The sequence below is a fragment of the Neolamprologus brichardi genome, chromosome 5, assembly GCF_056152115.1.
Source record: "Neolamprologus brichardi isolate AB-2024 chromosome 5, ASM5615211v1, whole genome shotgun sequence".
Lineage (NCBI taxonomy): Eukaryota > Metazoa > Chordata > Actinopteri > Cichliformes > Cichlidae > Neolamprologus > Neolamprologus brichardi.
Window position 1 is genome coordinate 32,375,793 of NC_142108.1, and position 19,208 is coordinate 32,395,000.

The 19,208-nt window shown below is 38.6% G+C and overlaps 2 protein-coding genes across 2 annotated transcripts; both read right to left on the minus strand.

The window, feature by feature from the left end:
- Window positions 1–4,075: 4,075 nt before the first annotated feature.
- Window positions 4,076–5,148, minus strand: LOC148102839 (polymeric immunoglobulin receptor-like). Its single transcript, XM_087841388.1, has 2 exons — window positions 4,869–5,148; window positions 4,076–4,452 (listed from the first exon to the last, which is right to left on the minus strand). The coding sequence occupies exons 1-2, from the start codon at window positions 5,146–5,148 to the stop codon at window positions 4,076–4,078; spliced, it is 657 nt and encodes a 218-aa protein (XP_087697514.1).
- A 3,339-nt stretch (window positions 5,149–8,487) lies between these two features.
- Window positions 8,488–16,821, minus strand: LOC148102840 (uncharacterized). Its single transcript, XM_087841088.1, has 8 exons — window positions 16,710–16,821; window positions 13,120–13,311; window positions 12,637–12,939; window positions 12,238–12,552; window positions 11,412–11,438; window positions 11,135–11,212; window positions 10,812–10,867; window positions 8,488–8,829 (listed from the first exon to the last, which is right to left on the minus strand). Exons 1-8 carry the CDS (start codon window positions 16,747–16,749, stop codon window positions 8,518–8,520), a joined length of 1,323 nt encoding a protein of 440 aa, XP_087697214.1. The 5' UTR covers window positions 16,750–16,821; the 3' UTR covers window positions 8,488–8,517.
- Between the last annotated feature and the right edge of the window lie 2,387 nt (window positions 16,822–19,208).

The following is a 19,208-nucleotide window of genomic DNA, read 5'->3' on the forward strand; positions in this document are numbered from 1 at the left end:
TCCTGGAGGTGGTACACACTACTCTGAATAATTTGTACAGCTCTTTAAAATGCGAGGTCAGATTTAAGCTAAGACTGATCACCAAGCAACTGAATGAGCGACAGGTCAATGAACACCAGAGGGAGGAGAGCAGGGATGTTGGAGTTAAGGAGTTAGCCAAGGCGTGTAAGGTTTTTGAGCAGAGTTTTTCTGCAGAGCACTGGAGCGTTATCAGGCGTCATCATGGCGAGTATCGCTTTGTCATCATCTTTGCTTATATTCAGCAGCAGTTAACCAGCTGGCACATTATAAACTGCCCAGATTTGTTTGTAATTACATGTTAATCTATGGATATTAATGAGTACAACATTTTTTTTTATATTAAATAACCTCAAAAATGACTAAGTGGCGGAGCTGTCCTTATGTTTATTATTGCTCAGGCTCATTGACTGCTGAGTGGTGTTTCTGCTCTGTTGGTCTGGATGGTTGAGAGACAGTTGGTTGGTTGGAAATTTGCTTAATTTCATATTGTAATATATATTTACAGGCAGAGGTTTCAGTGCTCACTACCAGAGCAGCTTTGAAAGTTGATGCTAGCATAATGTGGTGAGGCAGCAACATCTGTGGGAATGCTGGGAGTGACACAAATTGAGTTTGCTGCATCTTCTGGCTGCTGGAGGTGCTCCTGTATCTCCTTGGACACACAGTCCTTCAACAAGAGAACAAAAAATGTTGTTGAAATAGTTGATTCATAATCCTAATAATAAATGCTATTCAGACAAATTGGACTTAAAACTGCAAATAAGGTAAAACATTTTTACCTAAAACTTTTACTACTGAATTTCTAGCTCAACAACACATAATAACCATCACACACATTATTGCTGTCACACAATTACAATTTGACAGAGATTCATGAACGTTCTCACGTTTGAAGATAAGGATCGAAACTCCCAGAAGCACCAGCACAGTTATACACTTCATTACAGTAATGACCAGCTCGAAGACACCTGCAAAATAAACAAAAGGGTGTAAACTTTCGACACTGATGGAAAAATGTCTGTTCCAGCTGGCATCATGTTTCAAACTATGTGAAGATGAGTCTGAAAGCACTTTAAGATTCTTAACAGGACTAAATATAGTTTTTAATTGTCTTTAGAGAGTTACTGATTCAAACTCAGCATTTACTTTTATAATATGTTCACATGTTGAAACATTAACTTCTATATTTTTTAAATTTTCAATAGATAAAAAAAAAAAATGTACACCTTTAAAAAAGAAAATAAAAATGTCAACATCTTTTCCGCAACCAATCACCAAAACAGTCTTACTGAGTCTAGCTAATCTCAAAGCTACATAAATCAACTGTCTTATTGCATTTGCTCTAATTTCAGGCTACACTTTATAATGTTTGAAATTCAAAAACTCGATGCAGTAGCTGGCACTGTTGTCTCACAGCAGGACTGGATCTTTCTGTGTGGACTTTGCATGACCTCTTTTTGCATCTGCAACAGTTCTTTCTGTGCTAACCTGCTGAGGTGGACTAAACAATGGACTGATCCCTGGTAGATTCCCAAGTGTTAATTAACAACACAGAGAGTTTATGTGAGAGTTTAGAGTTCAACTAAGTTCATATTCACTTTGTTAAACATATTTTTGGGCAATACAGCGGTCCTTCAATATAAAGCCCTTCACTTTTTGAAGCCTCTCTGTTTTGTGGATTTTCTTGTGCAATTTTGCATGGGTTGTTGTTGTTTTTTTTTTACAACACGTTGTGTTCTGCATCTCCTCCATGCTGTGTCTCCTGTTCAGTACAAAATGCGTTCAGCTTGTCAAATTTACACAATTCTTCCATGCTAGCAGTGTGACTCTGAAGTACCGTGCTGTATCTTTATAAGTTTTCTCCCCAACAAACACAACAATGTCGAAACTTTTCGCACCGTTTTGTCTGCTGAAAGCAGAGGACGATGATAACTATCAGACAAAAAGTCTGACTTCTGGACATGCTAAAGGAACGTAGAAATTACCATATTTTTCAGACCATAAGGCGCACCAGATTATAAGGCACATTAAGCGAAACAAAACAGTCAGATAATTCAAACTTTACTCAATTCATTCTTCTTGCTTCATCTACATCTGTACCATTGATTCATTCATGCTGAATTCTCTGGCAGCTGCTCTATTCCCATGTTCTGGCCTGAAAACAGGGTTTGATCTTTGGTTTCTTTCTATAATACTGGACTTATTTTTCTAAGGTTTGAACTTTGAGAGTTTAAACAAGAGAGAAAAGTGTGAAAATGTTCACGCCTGTCATAAAAAAGTGTATAAAGTGTGTCGTGAGGGGTTTTACAGCTTTAAAACATCTATATTAATTGTAAAAAATGAAGTTGGCTACTTTCTGGATTTCACCTGTCCTGGGTTATTTTTAGAACTCCGGCGATAAACGAGGAACCACTGTACAGCCCTTTAATGCTCAATCAAAACAACATTTTTAGGAATCGAGCTGTAATTAATCTAAATTTAGCTCACGCTCCATACCATTCACTGGTGGTAATGTACCATGGGGCACATGTGTGACCTGCACTGTGGTCACACATGTGCCCAGTCCCAGTACTTGGGGCATATCTGGGTCCAAGTGGGGCAGTCTATATCTAGAGTGTGGGTATATGCCTTCCTAAATGCAGGGATGCCTAAACAAAGGAGAGATTATGGCCATTTTAAATAAATGTACCAGACCACCTTGAACTTTGCAGCAACGGTATTTCATTGAAGGACTAAAACGTGCAGCCAATGGTATACGCTGCTGCATTTCATGGTGACATGGCCCAGTGTGGGCTTCTCTGACTACAGACTACCTCTGCTGGACATTTGTCTCCCCAAAATACTCTTGGACCCACGTGACCATATTAGAGATTTAAAAGTGATCACTCCCTTTGTGGACAAACACGGATTCTTACCAGAGCTCTCGTGAGGAACAACAGCTGACTGTGTGAAAGTTGGTGATGCTGTTGATGACTCTATAAACAAACAGTGAGAATTATATTTAACTGTATTTGTCCAACAAAAGATTAAGACATACATCAAATATACATCAGGTAGCAAAAGTAACACTGACCCATCATATATCTATGATGGGTCAGTGTTACTTCATGCATAATGGACCTTCCATGACCTTCCAAGCTATATAGTTTATGTCTTCCATATTTCCAACTATATCCATAATCACATACTGCGTATGCTACCATTGTATATAGTGTATCATCTTACTTTTTTTCATTGATTGTACTTATTTGTATTTTTGTATTTCCTTCTGATATCTGTACCTGAGCTGAGGTGACGCAAAAAATTTCCCTGTTGTGGGATCAATAAAGTCTTAGCTTAGCTTATCTTAGCTTAGCTTAGCTTATAATTTAGATAAATACACCAGTTGAATTTGGTGAAACCCTTAGAGCAACATTGTGGTCCTCGCTCCATACCATTCACTGGTGGTAATGCACCAAGAGACACATGTGTGACCTGCACTGTGGGTCCCAGCACTTGTGTGTAATTTGGGCCATATCTGGGCCCGAGTAGGGCAGTCTACACCTAGAGTGTGGGCATATGCTCTCCTAAATCTAGGCATGCCTAAACCTTTAAATAAATATAGCAGACCACTTTGCAGCAGCAGTATCTGACTGGAGGACTAAAATGTCAGCCTGTGGTATGAGCTGCTACATTTCATGACCACATTGCCCAGTGTGGGTTTCTGTGACTACAGACTTCCTCTGCTGGACATATGTCTCCCCACAGTGCTCTCACACAGGACCTGCATGACCATGTTAGAGGCTTCAAAGTCATCACTCCCTTTGTGGACAAACACGGATTCTTACCAGAGCTCTCGTGAGGAACAACAGTTGACTGTGTGAAAGTTGATGATTGGCCTCTTGGTGGCTCTATAAACAAACAGTGAGAATTATATTTAACTGTATTTGTCCAACTGAAGATTAAGACATACATCAAATATGCATCAGGGAGCAAAAGTAACACTGGTCCCTCACAGAAACGCACCAGAATGTTTTGACTCTTAGATCCTGAAAAAAAATGTTTCCTGGACTTTTTAATTGGTTTGATATATGTACTTAAATATATGATACATGATTAATAATAAACCCACAGCACCTTCAACCTCCAGTTTTATTTGTCTGAATGAAACTCTGAAGCTTCCATCATTTGATTCCCCTCCACACCAGTAGAGACCAGCGTCCTGTGAGGAAACATCCCTGATGGACACGTCGAAGCCTCTGTTGGTGTTTGTGAGTCTGAATTTCCCGTTTAACGTCGGACCTTTTGTTGATAAAATATCGTTACAGGTGAAATTCTCCCCTCTGCAGAAAAACTGGACCCAGGAGTTGAAATTGTCTTCTGGATAATCACACGTGATGTTGATGTTACCTGTTCTGGTCACAGTTTGAGTAAATGGTTGCTGGCAGTTTTCTGTATAAAAAAAAGACAAAACCCCCCAAACAAGGACAATAAAGTATTTGAATGTGCTTCATTATATCACAACATGTAACTTGTACTTTGTCGCACACTACTTTAACATTTTTAACTTCCTCGTGTGCTGACAAAGGTGTGAAACAGATGAAGACACGAGCAAACTGTGAAATTTCCTTTCAAAAGTCTGGGATGTAAAGTAACTTCTGAGATTAAAAAACAAACAAAGTAATGTAAACATGCGTTTAACCTGTAATCTGTAATAAATCTTTACTTTTCCAAACTATGATTTATGTTGTGTGATAGAAACAAACTATATAATACCAAAATACAGGTGAGGAAATCTGTTTTTAGTTATTAATTTCTTGTGTTGTACTAATAACATCAACAACAACAATAATAATCACATTTCTTACCAGAGTCCAATTCCTTTTTGACAGGAGATCTGATTGAGCCTTGATAAAATTCACATCTGTACTTCCTAAAGTCTTCTTGTTTAAGATCTCTGATGCCCACCATGAGAGTTTTATTTTTTGTGTCATGGTACAGAGAAAATCTGCCTTTATCTTCCCAAACATCCTTCAGAGAGCTTCGTAAGCTTGTTCTATTGGGAATAACTACATTGATGTGGTCATATTTTTTATTTGCTTCAGGATATTTGCAGGTGAATTGAACCCATCCATGTTTGCATGCCATGGCTATTTCCTCACCATAGGCAGCACAACCTGCAGACCAAAGAGAACTGTTAGTATCCGGTGATGTCCTGTTATTGAATTTTCTGTGTTTAGTTGGTTGTAGGACCCCTTCTCATACAGTTAACACTATCGATAATCAGACATCTGTGTCATACATATACACAGTCTAGTGTTGCTTAGTGTGCGATATCTGTACGTATGGGTTAGTAATGTTTTTACCTGTCGTCAGTGAGAGGATGAGTAGTAGCAGTAAGTTCATTATGTTGGTTTCAGATCTGCAGTTAGTTTCCTTTTGTCACGCTGCTCTTCTGTTGGTCGCTTAAACTTCTGCCACATAACACCTAAAGTTTCCTCACACTAACTTTTCGGTTTGATGTTATTTTGTCATAGGTTACGATATTTTCATTGGCAGTAAAGATGAGGTAAGTGTTGCGTGGGACAAAGGAAATGATCAGACAGCACGACAGAAATAGCTTCATATTCTTAGTTTTAACTGCACCATCACGTCAAAGTTAGGCTATAAAGAATATTTCACAAAAGCAAAGCAACGTTTATTTGTATGCGACCACATGATGTCGAATGACACTGATTCCAGAAAATTTGAACACTGTCTGAACTGGAGATGAAAGAAAATATTTTAGTCTCTTAAACCTTGACTGAAAACTGTCATGGTCCTGGGTCATGTGACCCAGTATTCTGAGTTTCTTGATGTTTTTGTTATTCCTTTCAGTCTACAGGGCTCGCAAAATTTCAAAATCCCTGGTAGCCCTTCGGGCAGGGACTCTTCAGTTTTTGGTAGCCCAAAATAAATTTAAGTAGCCCGAATAAAAAAGAGAGCAATTTTTTTCATTGATGCTTTGTTTCCTGTTTTGTTTCCTTTACAATATTATACATTAAAGTATACTATTGTAACGGAAACAAAACAATCAAAAAAACACAAATTACAACATTGTATAAAAATTACAATCATCAACTCAAATACTTGGTTCTAATTGAACAGAAATTTCTATGAACCCCTGCGAGTCAATCGTGCAGTTTGAGCAGGAGCTGAATCGCGCGACTGACAAAATCGCACAGTGTGAGCCCGGCATAAGATAGCCCAACGGGCAGGGCAGAGATAGATTTTTGGTAGCCCGACTGGAGAAATCGCTAGCCCCGGGACGTCGGGCTAGCGATTTTGCGAGCCCTGGTCTAGTTACATTCTGTCATGCCTAGGTTACAGTTTTAATTCATGATTTATCGAGCTCCCCGTTTGTCTGATCCCCGTGTGAAGTTTTCTGTGTTAAGTCTTCGTGTGTTTATCTGTCATGTTTCATGTCCAAGTTTTCTTTGTTTGTCTAGTTCGAGTCATGTCTGGGTCTCGTTATGTTTCCCGTTTTATTTTGAAGGATCCTTGTGTTTTTTGTTTATTGTATTTAGCTTCACGTCCCCTGTCCTGTCATTATGTTAATTGTTGTCAGCTGTTTTCCCCATGTGATTCCGCTTCCCCTGATCATTCCTTATGTGTACTTAATACGTGTGTTTCTGCTCAGTCGGGGTCAGATCGTCTGTTATCCTCACCTCATCTTTTCATAGTTTCTGTTATTGTGTCACTGTTTCATAGCCTGCCTAGTTACTCTGTGTTCATAGTTCTTTCACAGAGTGTCATAGTCTTTTTTAGGTTACACAGTGTTCTTAGTCTCCTTAGTTTTCCCAGTTTCAGTGTTCTCTAGTGTTTCTGTCATGCCATCAGCCACAATAAAGGCTCGCTTTATTTTTGGAAACCTAGTTCTGTCTCCACCGTGTCTGCATCTGGGTCTACCTCTTCTTCACACCGGCGCACCCCGCCGTGACAAAAACACCTCGAAAACAACATGTCGAATGATGGGAAAGCACTCTAAAAGAACTCTAAAATCTTTTTAGAATATTTATAGTAGTAATGTAAATGTGAATCACTAACAAAGCCAATTTAATCAAATCTTTAATTTCACGTCACAAAATCTGTCATTTTCATCCTGCAAACCAGATGTTTAAGGCCCAGTTTCATCTGTAAATTGATGTAATCTGTAAACCCTGTAAGCTAAAATGAGCCTGCATCATTTCTGCAGAAGCAGAGTCAGAAGTAGGAACTGTTGGTATTGGCAATGCAGCAAAAATAACGATGAGTTAACTTCCTGTGGGATCAAGAAGTGGCACAAATAAACTGCTGCATGACCACAGACATGCAGAAAAACACTTATCTTGAAAGCAGGAAGTGATGCTAACGGCATCACTGTGGTACACGGACCTGTTAACTTGTCACTGACAGTAAGATGAGAGTCAAAGAATTTCCTGGTAAAGGCTAATTGAGTGGTTGAGTCGACAGCACAAAGCAGACTGATTTGTTCTTAGTTTAGATAAGTTCTGGTTATTAGTTTCTTTTTTTTTTTTAAATTTCCTGATCGATTACTGATAGATGAATTGATAAAGGAATCTATGACCCTTTCTTTCTTCCACACAATGTGTTATTTACAGTCTGTGTGACCAGCTCACATTTTATGAACCAGTCATCCTTCTGGGAAATACTTTCCACCAATTATGACATCATTTGCAGATTTCATCTAAACTCTTTGTTATGTCCCCAAGACGGAGGCCAGAGGAGGGTGTGTGGAGCAACAAAAGTAGAGCTGGGAGAGAAAAAAACAAGCAAAATAATACAGAAACTTTTAAATGATAAACTTTATTCTTATCAACACAAAGAGACAGCAGTGCTGTTATATCAATATCAAAACAAAAAGGAAAAAAAAACATGACACAATTCACCAGGAAAGGAGGACATTCTGCTAATACTAAATAAAAAAGCAAATATAATAACGTTGTGTTATCTTAAGTCAAAAGCCAAGTCAAAAACATACATAAGAAATATGCACGCACAAAAAACGAAAGAGGAAAAAAACCCCAAAGACATATTAAGAGGACCACAACAGTAGTCCGGTTGACCGAGCTGCCAACTCAGCTTGAGTGTGAGCATCATTAGCAGTTCATTTTCCCTTATAGATTCAAGCTGCTCTTCATATTCTTGGCCACCAGATGCCGCCAAAGAACACTGTGTTGAAAAACTGGGTAACAAACACTTTTTCAAAACAAGCTTAATTTGCCCATCACTAGATTTCAACACTGCTCCCACAAACACAACTCCAAAAGACATTACCGGGCTCTTCTTTTGCTCAACCTCGGTTTCATACACTAGAAAACAACACCTGGACTGTCGGGGTCAATGGCTGAGTGGGTCCAGGTGCCGACTGGGGAAAAGAGCAGCAGCACACACCTACACCTGCCCAGCTCCACAGAATATAACACGCTTTAAAAAGCACATTCTCACTACAACAAATTCTGACAGCTGATCTGATTTTCATTTCGGCTCAGGCTCATTGATTACTGAGTAGAGATTCTCCTCTGCTGGTCTGGATGGTTGAGTGATTGTCGGGTTGGTTGGACATTTGCTTAATGTCAAAGTAGAATATTCACCGGCAGAGGAGCTGCGTTTCAGCGCCTCACCACCAGCTTTGTCAGAGCAGCTTTCAAAGTTGATGCAATCATAATGTGGTGAGGCAGCTACATCTGCGGGAACGCTAGCAGTGACATAAATTGAGGTCAGTGCATTTTCTGGCTGGTCTGGTTGCTGGGGGCGCTCCTGTATCTCCTCATACGTACAGTCCTTCAACTACAAAATAAAAAAATATAGGTTAAAAACTTCATATAAAATCCTAAGTGTAGCCCTGTCTGCAATTATTCGGGCTTGCAGTATAAAGAAAAAGTCTGCTGTTATAAAAAAATGGTTAAAATATAAATAGTTGATAAAAGGTTTAAAAATCATATGCTTTGGTACAAATGTATTTCATTTACAGTTAAGAGTCCAATAAATAAAAGGGTTTCATGATTTCGAGTTCATTTTCTGTGCAGAATCAATATGTCGGGGTGTAACCTAAGTATATTTACCCATCTAATGTCAGTTATCTTAATCTTATCTGTATCTGTATTGTCATTGGTTGTTTGTGCTGACGAGCCAGTCAATGTCACTCTTCTCTGTTATGGGGGCGGGACGAGTGGTAAGGTTTGTGTGAATCTGTGGGAGCGGACACAGAAGCTAAGTCCGAAGAGAGAGATGTCGCAAGGCAAACGTGGTGTGGATTTTACATCTAAGAGTATCATTGAGGTCGACTACCGGTGGTCCTGATATTACTTATTTGTGATCTGCAAGAGGTAAATGACTCTGTGTGCCTTGACATTTGTACTGTAACTATTCGTTGTAGTGGTAAAATGGCGTGATATGTGATGCTAACTAGCGGCTTGCTAATTAGCGCAGCTTACCGCCTTATGTGCTGTGATGCCATGCTGTATGTTTAGCTCTGTGATTTTCAGTCAAAGCATGCTAATGCTAAATCGTTATGTGATAGCATTTGGTATTTTAGCTCAAGTGTTTTAATATGTTTAGAAGCCGATGGACGCTCTGAAAGGAGAGGGAGAGAGAGGTTTCAGCCCGGATGGACCCTGCTGTTTTCTCGCCCCAGACTGTCTTCACTACTGGTGAACTAACTGCTAACTGCCCGTTTCTGATTGCCCCACTAACAAACTCATTGGACTCGTGAGTACTAACTGGAACTAAAGTGCACGTATTTTGTTTATTGCTCAGCTTGAGTGAAGCGGCCAACAGTTTTAGGCCTTACCGCACCCGAACTTTGAATCAGGCCTGCAACAAGCACTGTGCTACCAGTGTAGTGTGGACAGGTTAAAGTGTGTGTGTGTGTGTGTGTGTGTGTGTGGGCCCACTGTTACAAATTTGGTTTAAATTGAGTAAGTGTGTAGTTGTTATCAAAGGTTGAAATTCATCCCTGTTAAAGGTGTGAGCTGTTGTAACTGAAATAACATTTGGCACCTAAGAACGAGGTATTTTGTCGTGATAATCTTTTATTTATAATCCATGTAGTCACTTTTACAGTATTTTTGTTTGTTTATTTGAATTCACTTCGTTTTATAAAAGTAACTGTTTATTTTATTCATTTCTTTGCTGTCTAAATAAATACCCGGTGAGGGATTTAATTTGTGTAAAATACAGTTGTGGTGGTCCTTATTATAGCAATTAGAGGGTATCAGGTATCATTATTAATAGCACTACGAACCCAGGCCCAGTCTCATTGTACTATATACTCTAGCTTTACCATAGCTACGTGGGACCTGGGTTACATAAGGATAAACAGTACTTAGATAGAATGTCCTCAAAACTGTTAATAAAGTTAATTTCAAATTTAATACTCAGTAAATAAAACTTTTGGACGTTTATTCATCTGTATGACGATTTATTGCTGTCATGTTTTATGATAAATACACCCTACAATCATTTTCAAAATGATTAAAAAAACATTGCGGCAGGTTATGTTGCAATGCGCTGATTAGTTGTAATCATTAGTTGCCAGTAAAATATATTTTAAAGGAATGTATATTTTCTTTCATTATTGCCGTAATGTGAAATATATTTCATCCTTTATAACAGACGTCTGCCTGAAAAGCTTTTATGAGCCAACATCTGTGTGTCTGCAGTTCAGTCCAGGAGGTTTTAACTGGGGAGACATTTCAACTATGTTTCCTGGATTTTCACCAGTTATACATGAAAATAAATAAATAAACAAATTAAAATTCCACACTAACCTCTTTGGCATGTTGCAATGCTGCATTAGCTCCTCTACTTTTTGAAAAGGAGATTCCTGGCAGAAACGAAGCAGAAAATCAAGAAATAAGCAAAATTACCTGTTAAAGATTTGCATTTTTTCTAGTTTGATTTTTTTTAATGTCAAAGATTATATCTTTCATAACTTTAAAAATGTCAGCTAATGTCATGCATCATGTATACTGCAGATTGTTAGATATCATTTGTACAAAAGTACAGGGATGTGTTTTTCTTTTTTTGGATAAAAGCAGCAAACATGTTTGTGTGACTGATGATGTACAAAAGATTTAGTGAAAGTTCTTACGTCTGTAGACAAGGATGAAAACGACCAGAAACACCAACCCAGTTATTATGATTAGAACTATTCCAACGTCAGAAATGCCTGCAGCGTAAACCAAACAACAATTTTCCAGCATTATTCATCATCCCAGCATTGACATCCCAAACTGTCTTTGTTGGGAAATGTGAAAGGAGCAGTTTTTAAGAAATTAAAAAAATAAAAAATGTTATATGAACATCCACAAACTTTCCCAGTTCTCATAAGCTGCAGAAGTTTTAGGATACCACATGTACTCTCTCACCATGACTCTCAGCAGAGGCAGCGGGTCCTGTAGTTGAAAAATCAGCTGACGTAAATGATTGGTGGAAACCTAAGGAGACAAATGTGCATTCAGACTCTACTTTGAGGCATTAAATTAACAGAGTTTAATTAAATGATGAAATGATATCATCAATTTGGAAAAAAAAGAATATTTATAATTTTTAGATACCAGCTTAGAGGTTACCATCTCGTTTTCCTCTCCACTTTTTAAAGTGGCATTACAAAATGTAATGTTAGTGAAGTGAAGTTAGCAAGTAAAAGTCTTGTGTTCGATGGGGTTTGATCCCAGTCTGCATGCCAAATATCCTTGTGCAAGATACTAACCGCTGGTTGTTCTCCGATGCATCCATCAGAGTGAATGTGTAAGAATGTTAGTTAGGTTGCACTGAAAACCTAGAAAAGTGCTTTGTGAATGGGTGTGATTTGTTGAATGAACAAGTTGTATAAAGCGCTTTGAGTGCTCAGAGTAGAAAAGCGCAATATTAGAACCATTTACTAACCTAATGTGGTAATACCTCATAATCAGAAAGTGTGCCGAGTATAAGCACGTCCTCTTTTCTTAAAGCTCGTTCTGTGTCAAACCTTTTTGTTTCTTTTAAATTCTTTTAAAGTCATTTTCTTGCTAACAGTTACGATTAAAAGTCTTTATTTTTTAATATTTTTATTTTTAAAATGATTTATTAAAACTGCAAAAAATAAAACATTATAAATAATGAATTAAAAGTATAATATATGTGCAAAATGAGCCTGCTTTAATATGCTGTGCATTATGACCCAGGGTCAGATAATAAGATAGCACGGCTCACCTACAGTCAGGGACAATCTGTTGAAGAACCTGTTACTTTGGTGTTCATCGGTGCTTTCTGCTCCACACCAGTATGTCCCACTGTCGTCCACTGTCACTTCTCTCACTGTCATGCTGATATTTTTCTTTTTTTTATTGTCATTCATCCAAAACCTCTTGTTCCTATTGGGATCTCTGGTGCTTACTAAAGGTTCACATATAGATGGATCTTCTCCCTTACAGATGAATTTTGTCCAATTTGAGACAGTCTGGTTATATTTACACCAGTATGTGAAGTTCTCTCCAACAGCTGGTGATCTTGTGAAGCTCTTAATATCTGTGGAAAAAAGAGGCAAACATACGTTAGTAGTTCCTAAATATAAAATGTAAACATTTAAAGTGGAAAACATAAGTTATTTACTTTCAATACTTAGTTTTATTTGTGTGAGGGCAGCATGAGGAATCCCCTCAGGTGATCTTACGCCGCACCAGTAAATACCATCGTCCTGAGAGGACACATTACTGATGGACATATTGAAGCTATGGCTGATGTTTGAGGGAGTGGATGTCCTGTTTGTTGATAAATTGTCCTCGCAGGTGAAATCTTCACCTTTGCAGAAAAACTTGATCCACGACTTGTATTTGTCTTCTGGATAATCACATCTGATGGTGGTTTTAGCTGTGCTGTATGCAAATTGACGAAATGCTTTTGGGCATTGATTTGCTGGGAAAAAAAAGTATTACTCACAAATGTCTTTTTCTCTGGAAAGGAAAGGCTCACATGATCCATTTATTTAGATACAGTAATCCAAACTATGAATGTGTTTTGTTGCTGTTATTTGCTAAGGGAATTAAAATCAGACACAGCATGTATGAATGTGAATAAGAAATTATTCCTTCTTACCAATTTTAAATTCTAATTCCTCGCTGTCAGCGGATGAATTCTTCGTCTGATCTTGCTTAATGATCACTCTGAGAGTGTTTTGCTCAGTTGTTGAAGCGTTAGCCATTTGACATTTTCTAATTGTGTTTTGGTCGCAGGTGAATTCAACCCATTGTTTTGTGCAAATCTCCTCTTCTGACAGCAGCTCACAACCTAAAGCAAACATTCACATGATAAAGGTCACTGAAATAAAGGGAAGGTTACTTTTAAAATGTATTCCACTACAGATTAAAGAATAAATGCCTCAAAATGTATTTTGCAACGTGTTCTGTTACTCAATGAGAGTAACGTATTCTGAATACTTTGGATTACTTAATATATTATCATGCTGTTTACAACTACATGAATGTACTATTGCTGTGTGATTTATTACTATTACTGAAGATTATTCTCCATACCAACACCAACTAGATTTTTAAATCTTTATATAAAATGAGTAACAGTAGGTGGACATTAGGTAAGGCTGCACTTTTGCAGCAATCTTATAAAAAACTATTCCTGTATCAGTGATGTTTTCTTTTTGCCTGTTTTCATAACTGCACATGATTATTTGCAGCTAGCAGGTTGTTAATGCAACATTCATTAATAGTAATAAATCAGACAGCAATAGTACATCAAAGATACTTTAGTGGCACATAACCCAGGTAACTACCACAACTAAAACAAGTTAGTTGCATTAGGCTAATGTTAGTTTTTTTTAAAAGAACTTACTTCCAGCTGAGAGCAGCTTGTTTGCTGGCAGGTCAGATTCACTTTAAATGTGAAGTGGTGTCGGAATTTACAGCTCCGAACCGTAGTAAAGAGACCTCTGTCTAATAAGTTGGGCTCCATGTGTACACAAGTGTGACAGTGTGACACAAGTGAGTGAGTGTTGGGCTGGAACGTTAGGCTGTATGTTGTTGTTGTCACATGACTTGCTAATAAACCTTACTACCCCGTTGGGTAGGAAATAGATATTCTGTTAAAGAAGGAGCTTTAAGATCTTCAGCGCAGAGGGATCATCACACCAGTAGAATGCAGCACAGACTGGATCAGTGGGATGGTTGTGGTCCAAAAGCAGACTGGAAACTTAACGGTGTGCATTGATCCAAAACCCTTAAACAAAGCCCTACAACGCAACCACTTTCCCTTGTCCACCATTGAGGACATTTTGCCTGATCTATCAAAGGCTAAAGTGTTCACTGTCTGCGACATGAAGAGTGGATTCGAGCAGGTGAAATTGGAGGAGGAGTGAAGCTACCTGACAACATTTTCGACTCCGTTTGGAAGCTACAGATGGCTGAGGATGCCGATGGGGATAAGTCCAGCTCCGGAAGTGTTCCAGAGAAAGCTCGCACAAGCTTTGGATGGACTGGCAGGGATCTACATCATTGCAGATGATGTGCTGATTGCTGACCACAGAGACACAGATGCTGAAGCAGTAGTTTACCATGACGAGAAGCTGAGACAGTTTTTGACTCATTGCAGGCAGAAAAACATTAAGTTGAATGCAGAAAAGTTTAAACTTGAACAGAAGGAGACTGCGTACATTGGACGTCAGCTGACATGCAACAGTCTGAAAATAGACCCAGAGAAGGTTAGGGCTATAGAACAAATGTCCAGACCTACAGACATGAAGGCAGTACAGAGACTGTTAGGTATGGTGAACTACTTAGCAAAGTTTTGCCCACATCTGTCTGAACACTGTGACATACTGAGACAACTGACACACAAATACAGTGAGTAGAACTCGGCGCCTTGACATGAGGACGCATTCCAGAGACGGAAAGAGAGTATAGCAGAGGCTCCGGTCCTGAGATACTACTGCCCGGAGGCAGTAGTATCTCAGGACTGCAGAGAGAGCTGATGTTTCATATCCACACCGCCAGCCTCGGTTACCAGGGATCGGTCCGTCAGGGCCTCTGCCCTCGGCTGCCACAACACACAATCCACCCTACCCCCACAGTGCTTCCTGTGGGTGAGGGGCCTACAGGAGGGCATAGACCTTTTTGTTTTTTCTTTCTTTTTTAAAATTACTTGTAATCTGTCACAGTTGGCTTGTTACATCATGAGCTTATTATAGTTTTCCTCTTTCTTGTCTCTTCCTGTTTTACTTTGTCATTTTGCCTTTACTGGTTGTGTTCTTCTGTTCCTGTTTGATGCCATTGAGCTCTTGTTCCTGTTCTATTGTCTTGGAGTTCTGTTGTTGTTAAAACACATTGTTCATTAAAATTGTTTTTATTCACTCTCTGCCTGTCACGGTCCTGGTCAGTGACCCAGTGTTTTGAGTTTCTTGTGCCTCTGAGTTTTTTGTATTATGTTCTTTGTTCTCTTTGTTGTCCCAGCTTATTCTTTAGTGTCATAGTTTGGTTTTTCTTGTATTCTGTTTAGTTCTCTGAGTATTTAGTAGCTGCCCTCTGTGTCTCTTTGTTGTTGGTGTTGTCTGTGTTTCTTAGTTGCTCTGTCTCCCCTAGTCTAGTTTGCGTCTGTGCTATTTCCTGTTTTACTTTGAAGGTCTGTGTCTCATGTGAGTGTATCCTACTTCGCTCCCTTGTCTCGTCAGTTCTGATTTCTCCCAGCTGTGCTCTCCTTCTGTCTCATTCCCCTCGTTACTTCCCAGTGTATTTAAACCCTGTGTTTCTCTGAGGCAGTGTCGCGTCGTCCCTCTTGTTGTGTGGATCTCCCTGTGAGTTTTAGTCCATTGTTTCCCAGTTTAGCTTAGTTTACTTTGTATGCTCGTGTTTCTGTGACCAGCAAATAAAGCTGTGATTTTGAGTTCATCCCCTGAGTCTGTGAGTCCTGCACTTTGAGTCCTCATCTCCTGCCTGCCACACAGCGTTTCATGACACTGCCTTTCCAAATCTGTGGTTTCCTCTTACATCTGCTCAGGGGCGTTCCCTAAACCTGGACACAAACCCTCTGACGCAAACACACACACAAAAAACTTTACACTTTAAATAAAATAGAAGCTTAAACACTTCTAGTTTGAAGACAGTGTTTTAGTGTATATGAGTGCCCGTTTCATACGACATTACACACTACAATTAAAATCTTGGCAAAGAGGAATTTCACAAAAATAACAAAGATGTGAAATGAAGTGTTAGAGTCGTCTAATTCTTCTAAATGAGGTTAAAAAAGCTGTAAAATAGCTAAAAATGACCTCAGACTATTTGCTTCTGTAATCCTCCGTCTCCCACATTGTTTCACCCATGGCTGGCATCAACTTTGAATTCACCCTTGCTTGGTTTTGCACTCTCAACTGGCTTAAAGCAATAGTAGCAGCAACAGCATCATCAGAAGTAAATGTCAACATTTTTATTACAAGTATTTTACTGAGTGATAATGTCATTAGTTTTACTAGAGGATTAAATGAGGTCTGCAAATTATATTTAACTCTGTGAAAACTCGTTATTTTTGCCTGTTTCAAAGTAAATTATTATAAGTTATGAAGACAGTACATAAGCAGAAAATAAAAAACTCAAACTCAAAAGTCCTGTGTATGATTTAACACCATAATAAGAACATATAATGTAATATACACTATATAATATCAGGGTTAATAATCTTTTTACCTGTCTTTAGTGAGAGGATGAGCAGTAGAAGTAACTTCATTATGTTTGTTTTGTTCTTTAAAATCTTTATGACTTTATTCAAATGCAGTTAGTTCCCATTCGCTTGTTGGCTGCTGAGTTGCTCTCCAGTGTCTTTTCTTAACTTCATGTTTTATGGAGCCTTTCTTGCTGCTCCTTCCTGTTTGTACTTCCCATTTTGAAATTGTTTTAATGCCCCCTTTCAACATCACACACTGCCATCTTCTCATTTTTAGTAAAGAGGAAGTTATTGGTATGTGTAAGTTTGAGAAAGATGGACAGCTTGTTAGGGTGCCTGGGTCGTCAACCCAGTGTTTTGTGTTTTTGGTTCTTTGATTTTGTTTATTTCATTATATTCTAGCTTTGTCTTATGGGTTATAGGATTATTCTTAGTTTAGGTTCTCTATGTGGGTTTTGTTAGAGTTTTATTGTTCTGCTTTTCTGTCTGTGATCCATAGTTGCTGTATCCCCGTTTGAAGTCCGCATCTCTGTGTTATGTTTCCTGTTTTACTTTGAAGTGATGTCTTATGTTAATGTGTCTGGTTTTGCTTCCCCTGTCTCGTTAGGCCTGATTTGCCCCAGCTGTGTTTCCCTCCTGTTACCCATTGCCTGATTGTGTATTTTAGCCCTGCGTTTCTCTGTGTCAGTGATCTACCCTCATTCATGCTGTGTGTTCTGCCTGAGTTTCTTTTTATATTTTGACGTTTGTTACTTTTGAGTTCACATTTTGTCTCCAGAGTCTACATTGTAGGTCCTCCATTTCACCACTCCTGCCTGCACACAGCCTTCACATGACACGGCTAAAACACTGCTTTTCATTCTCTGAACCAAATTCTCAATTTTCTAGGGAAAGTCACTGAATCAACCAACTTTTTTAAATTGGGTTTAATACAGTTTGTGTATCTCTTGCAATCTTGTTTGCAAAACAGATGATCATTTAATGGCACACCTTTTTGCACAGTTACACACTTTTGTACCCACCTCTCGCCCTATGACAGCTGGGATAGGCTCCAGCGCCCCCCGAAAAAGAATAAGTGGAAGTGAATTGATGGATAAACAGTCAATCGTGTTTTTGCACATGACACAAGACCCCAATGAAAAGAAATAGAAGACATACAATATAATTATAATGGATATGTTTATAATGTGTACACAGTTCTGAAAACACAAAGCTCAAAATATTTTGGGCACTTTCTAGGGTGTAATTTTTCACAGTTACTTGAATAAAGAAGCTGGTTCAGTACTTCAGTTTTTACCAGAGTATTTTTAAGATAAGTGTTTGTACTTCTACTTTAGTGAAGCGTGTCTATTTTGTCACCTCTGTTAAACACCACGATTAAAAGACTGATGAAGAAGTTCAACTTGTGAAGAGAAAAAAGACATTTTTATTTCTGCTGTCCCGTGGTGTGTGTTGAACCCTTTGAACACACTGACTGAAAGCCCAAAATGAATACTGTCCACGGGTCACTGCAAGACCAGCAGATACACATGTGACAACTATGCATGTATTTCAAAATGCTAAAAATTCCTTCTGATATATTATAATGCATGTTTTATTAAAGAATGTATCTTTAAGATCATAACAATCTAATTTTGGTTCACAATCTCATCAAGTAACAGGAAGTTAACTTGAAATTCTGGTTCTTTAACTCTTTAATAAAACCTGTCATAATTAATTTTGTAGTTTTGCATAAAAAAGGTTTTTGTTAGGTTGAAATTGTTAAATGTTGTCATCGTGTTACTTTAATTGTGTGATCAAAGACATTCTCTGTTTCTGTTCCCTTCCCCGGCCTGCCGAATGGTGGGGGAGACAGTTAGCTATAGTTTTTACCTGCAGACATTGCAAGTAAGTTTTTCGGTGTCCTTATTTAGTGAGGATGTTTTACTTCCTGCTCTTTCTCCTCACCTGTGTTTGTATAGGGTAAACCTTTGGAGGAAGCTAAGCCATATACAGGGGTGAGGGGAGATGATGAGGGTTTTTTACAGTAGGTGTTTGTGTAAACTGTGTCACAGAATAAAAGGCTGCAGGGGGGTCGCTGGTTCATTGGAGTGGTCTGAGACTAGCAAGTTAAGAAACGGTTAAAGTGTTCTGTCTTGCTTTGTTCACAGGAATAAGTCTGAACTAGCAGGCCTGCTGAAGCACAGACCCAACAGTTTTGCTGACTGGAAGCTGATGATTGTCTTCAGCAGCTGGCCCTGGCTGTGATCGCAGAGCTAACTGTAGCACTGTATTACAACCCTGATTTTGCACTGGATCTAGGCTGACTACTTTCTAAGCACCAACGAATAGTTTTATAAAACATTTACAAGAAATTGCTAAAGTTGAGATTTAGTAGAACAATAAAGACGTTAGAGAAAGAACCAGGGGAATGGTATGACTTTTTATTGTTTATTGTGAATATTGCTTGAGCTGAAAATCCTATTATTCCTAATAATTACAGTCAGAAAAATTCAATTCAATTTATTTATATAGCACTCTGT

Bases quoted from the DNA above. Each gene is read 5' to 3' on its own strand.
- LOC148102839 (XM_087841388.1), bottom strand. From the start codon at position 5,148: ATGGCATGCAAACATGGATGGGTTCAATTCACCTGCAAATATCCTGAA. The intron at 4,453-4,868 runs GTAAGAAATGTG...TTTTTTATACAG, and splicing joins CAAAAAGGAATTGGACTCTG to AAAACTGCCAGCAACCATTT.
- LOC148102840 (XM_087841088.1), bottom strand. From the start codon at position 16,749: ATGAAGTTACTTCTACTGCTCATCCTCTCACTAAAGACAG. The intron at 13,312-16,709 runs GTAAAAAGATTA...TGTTTGCTTTAG, and splicing joins CATCCTCTCACTAAAGACAG to GTTGTGAGCTGCTGTCAGAA. The intron at 12,553-12,636 runs GTAAATAACTTA...TTTTTTCCACAG, and splicing joins AATAAAACTAAGTATTGAAA to ATATTAAGAGCTTCACAAGA.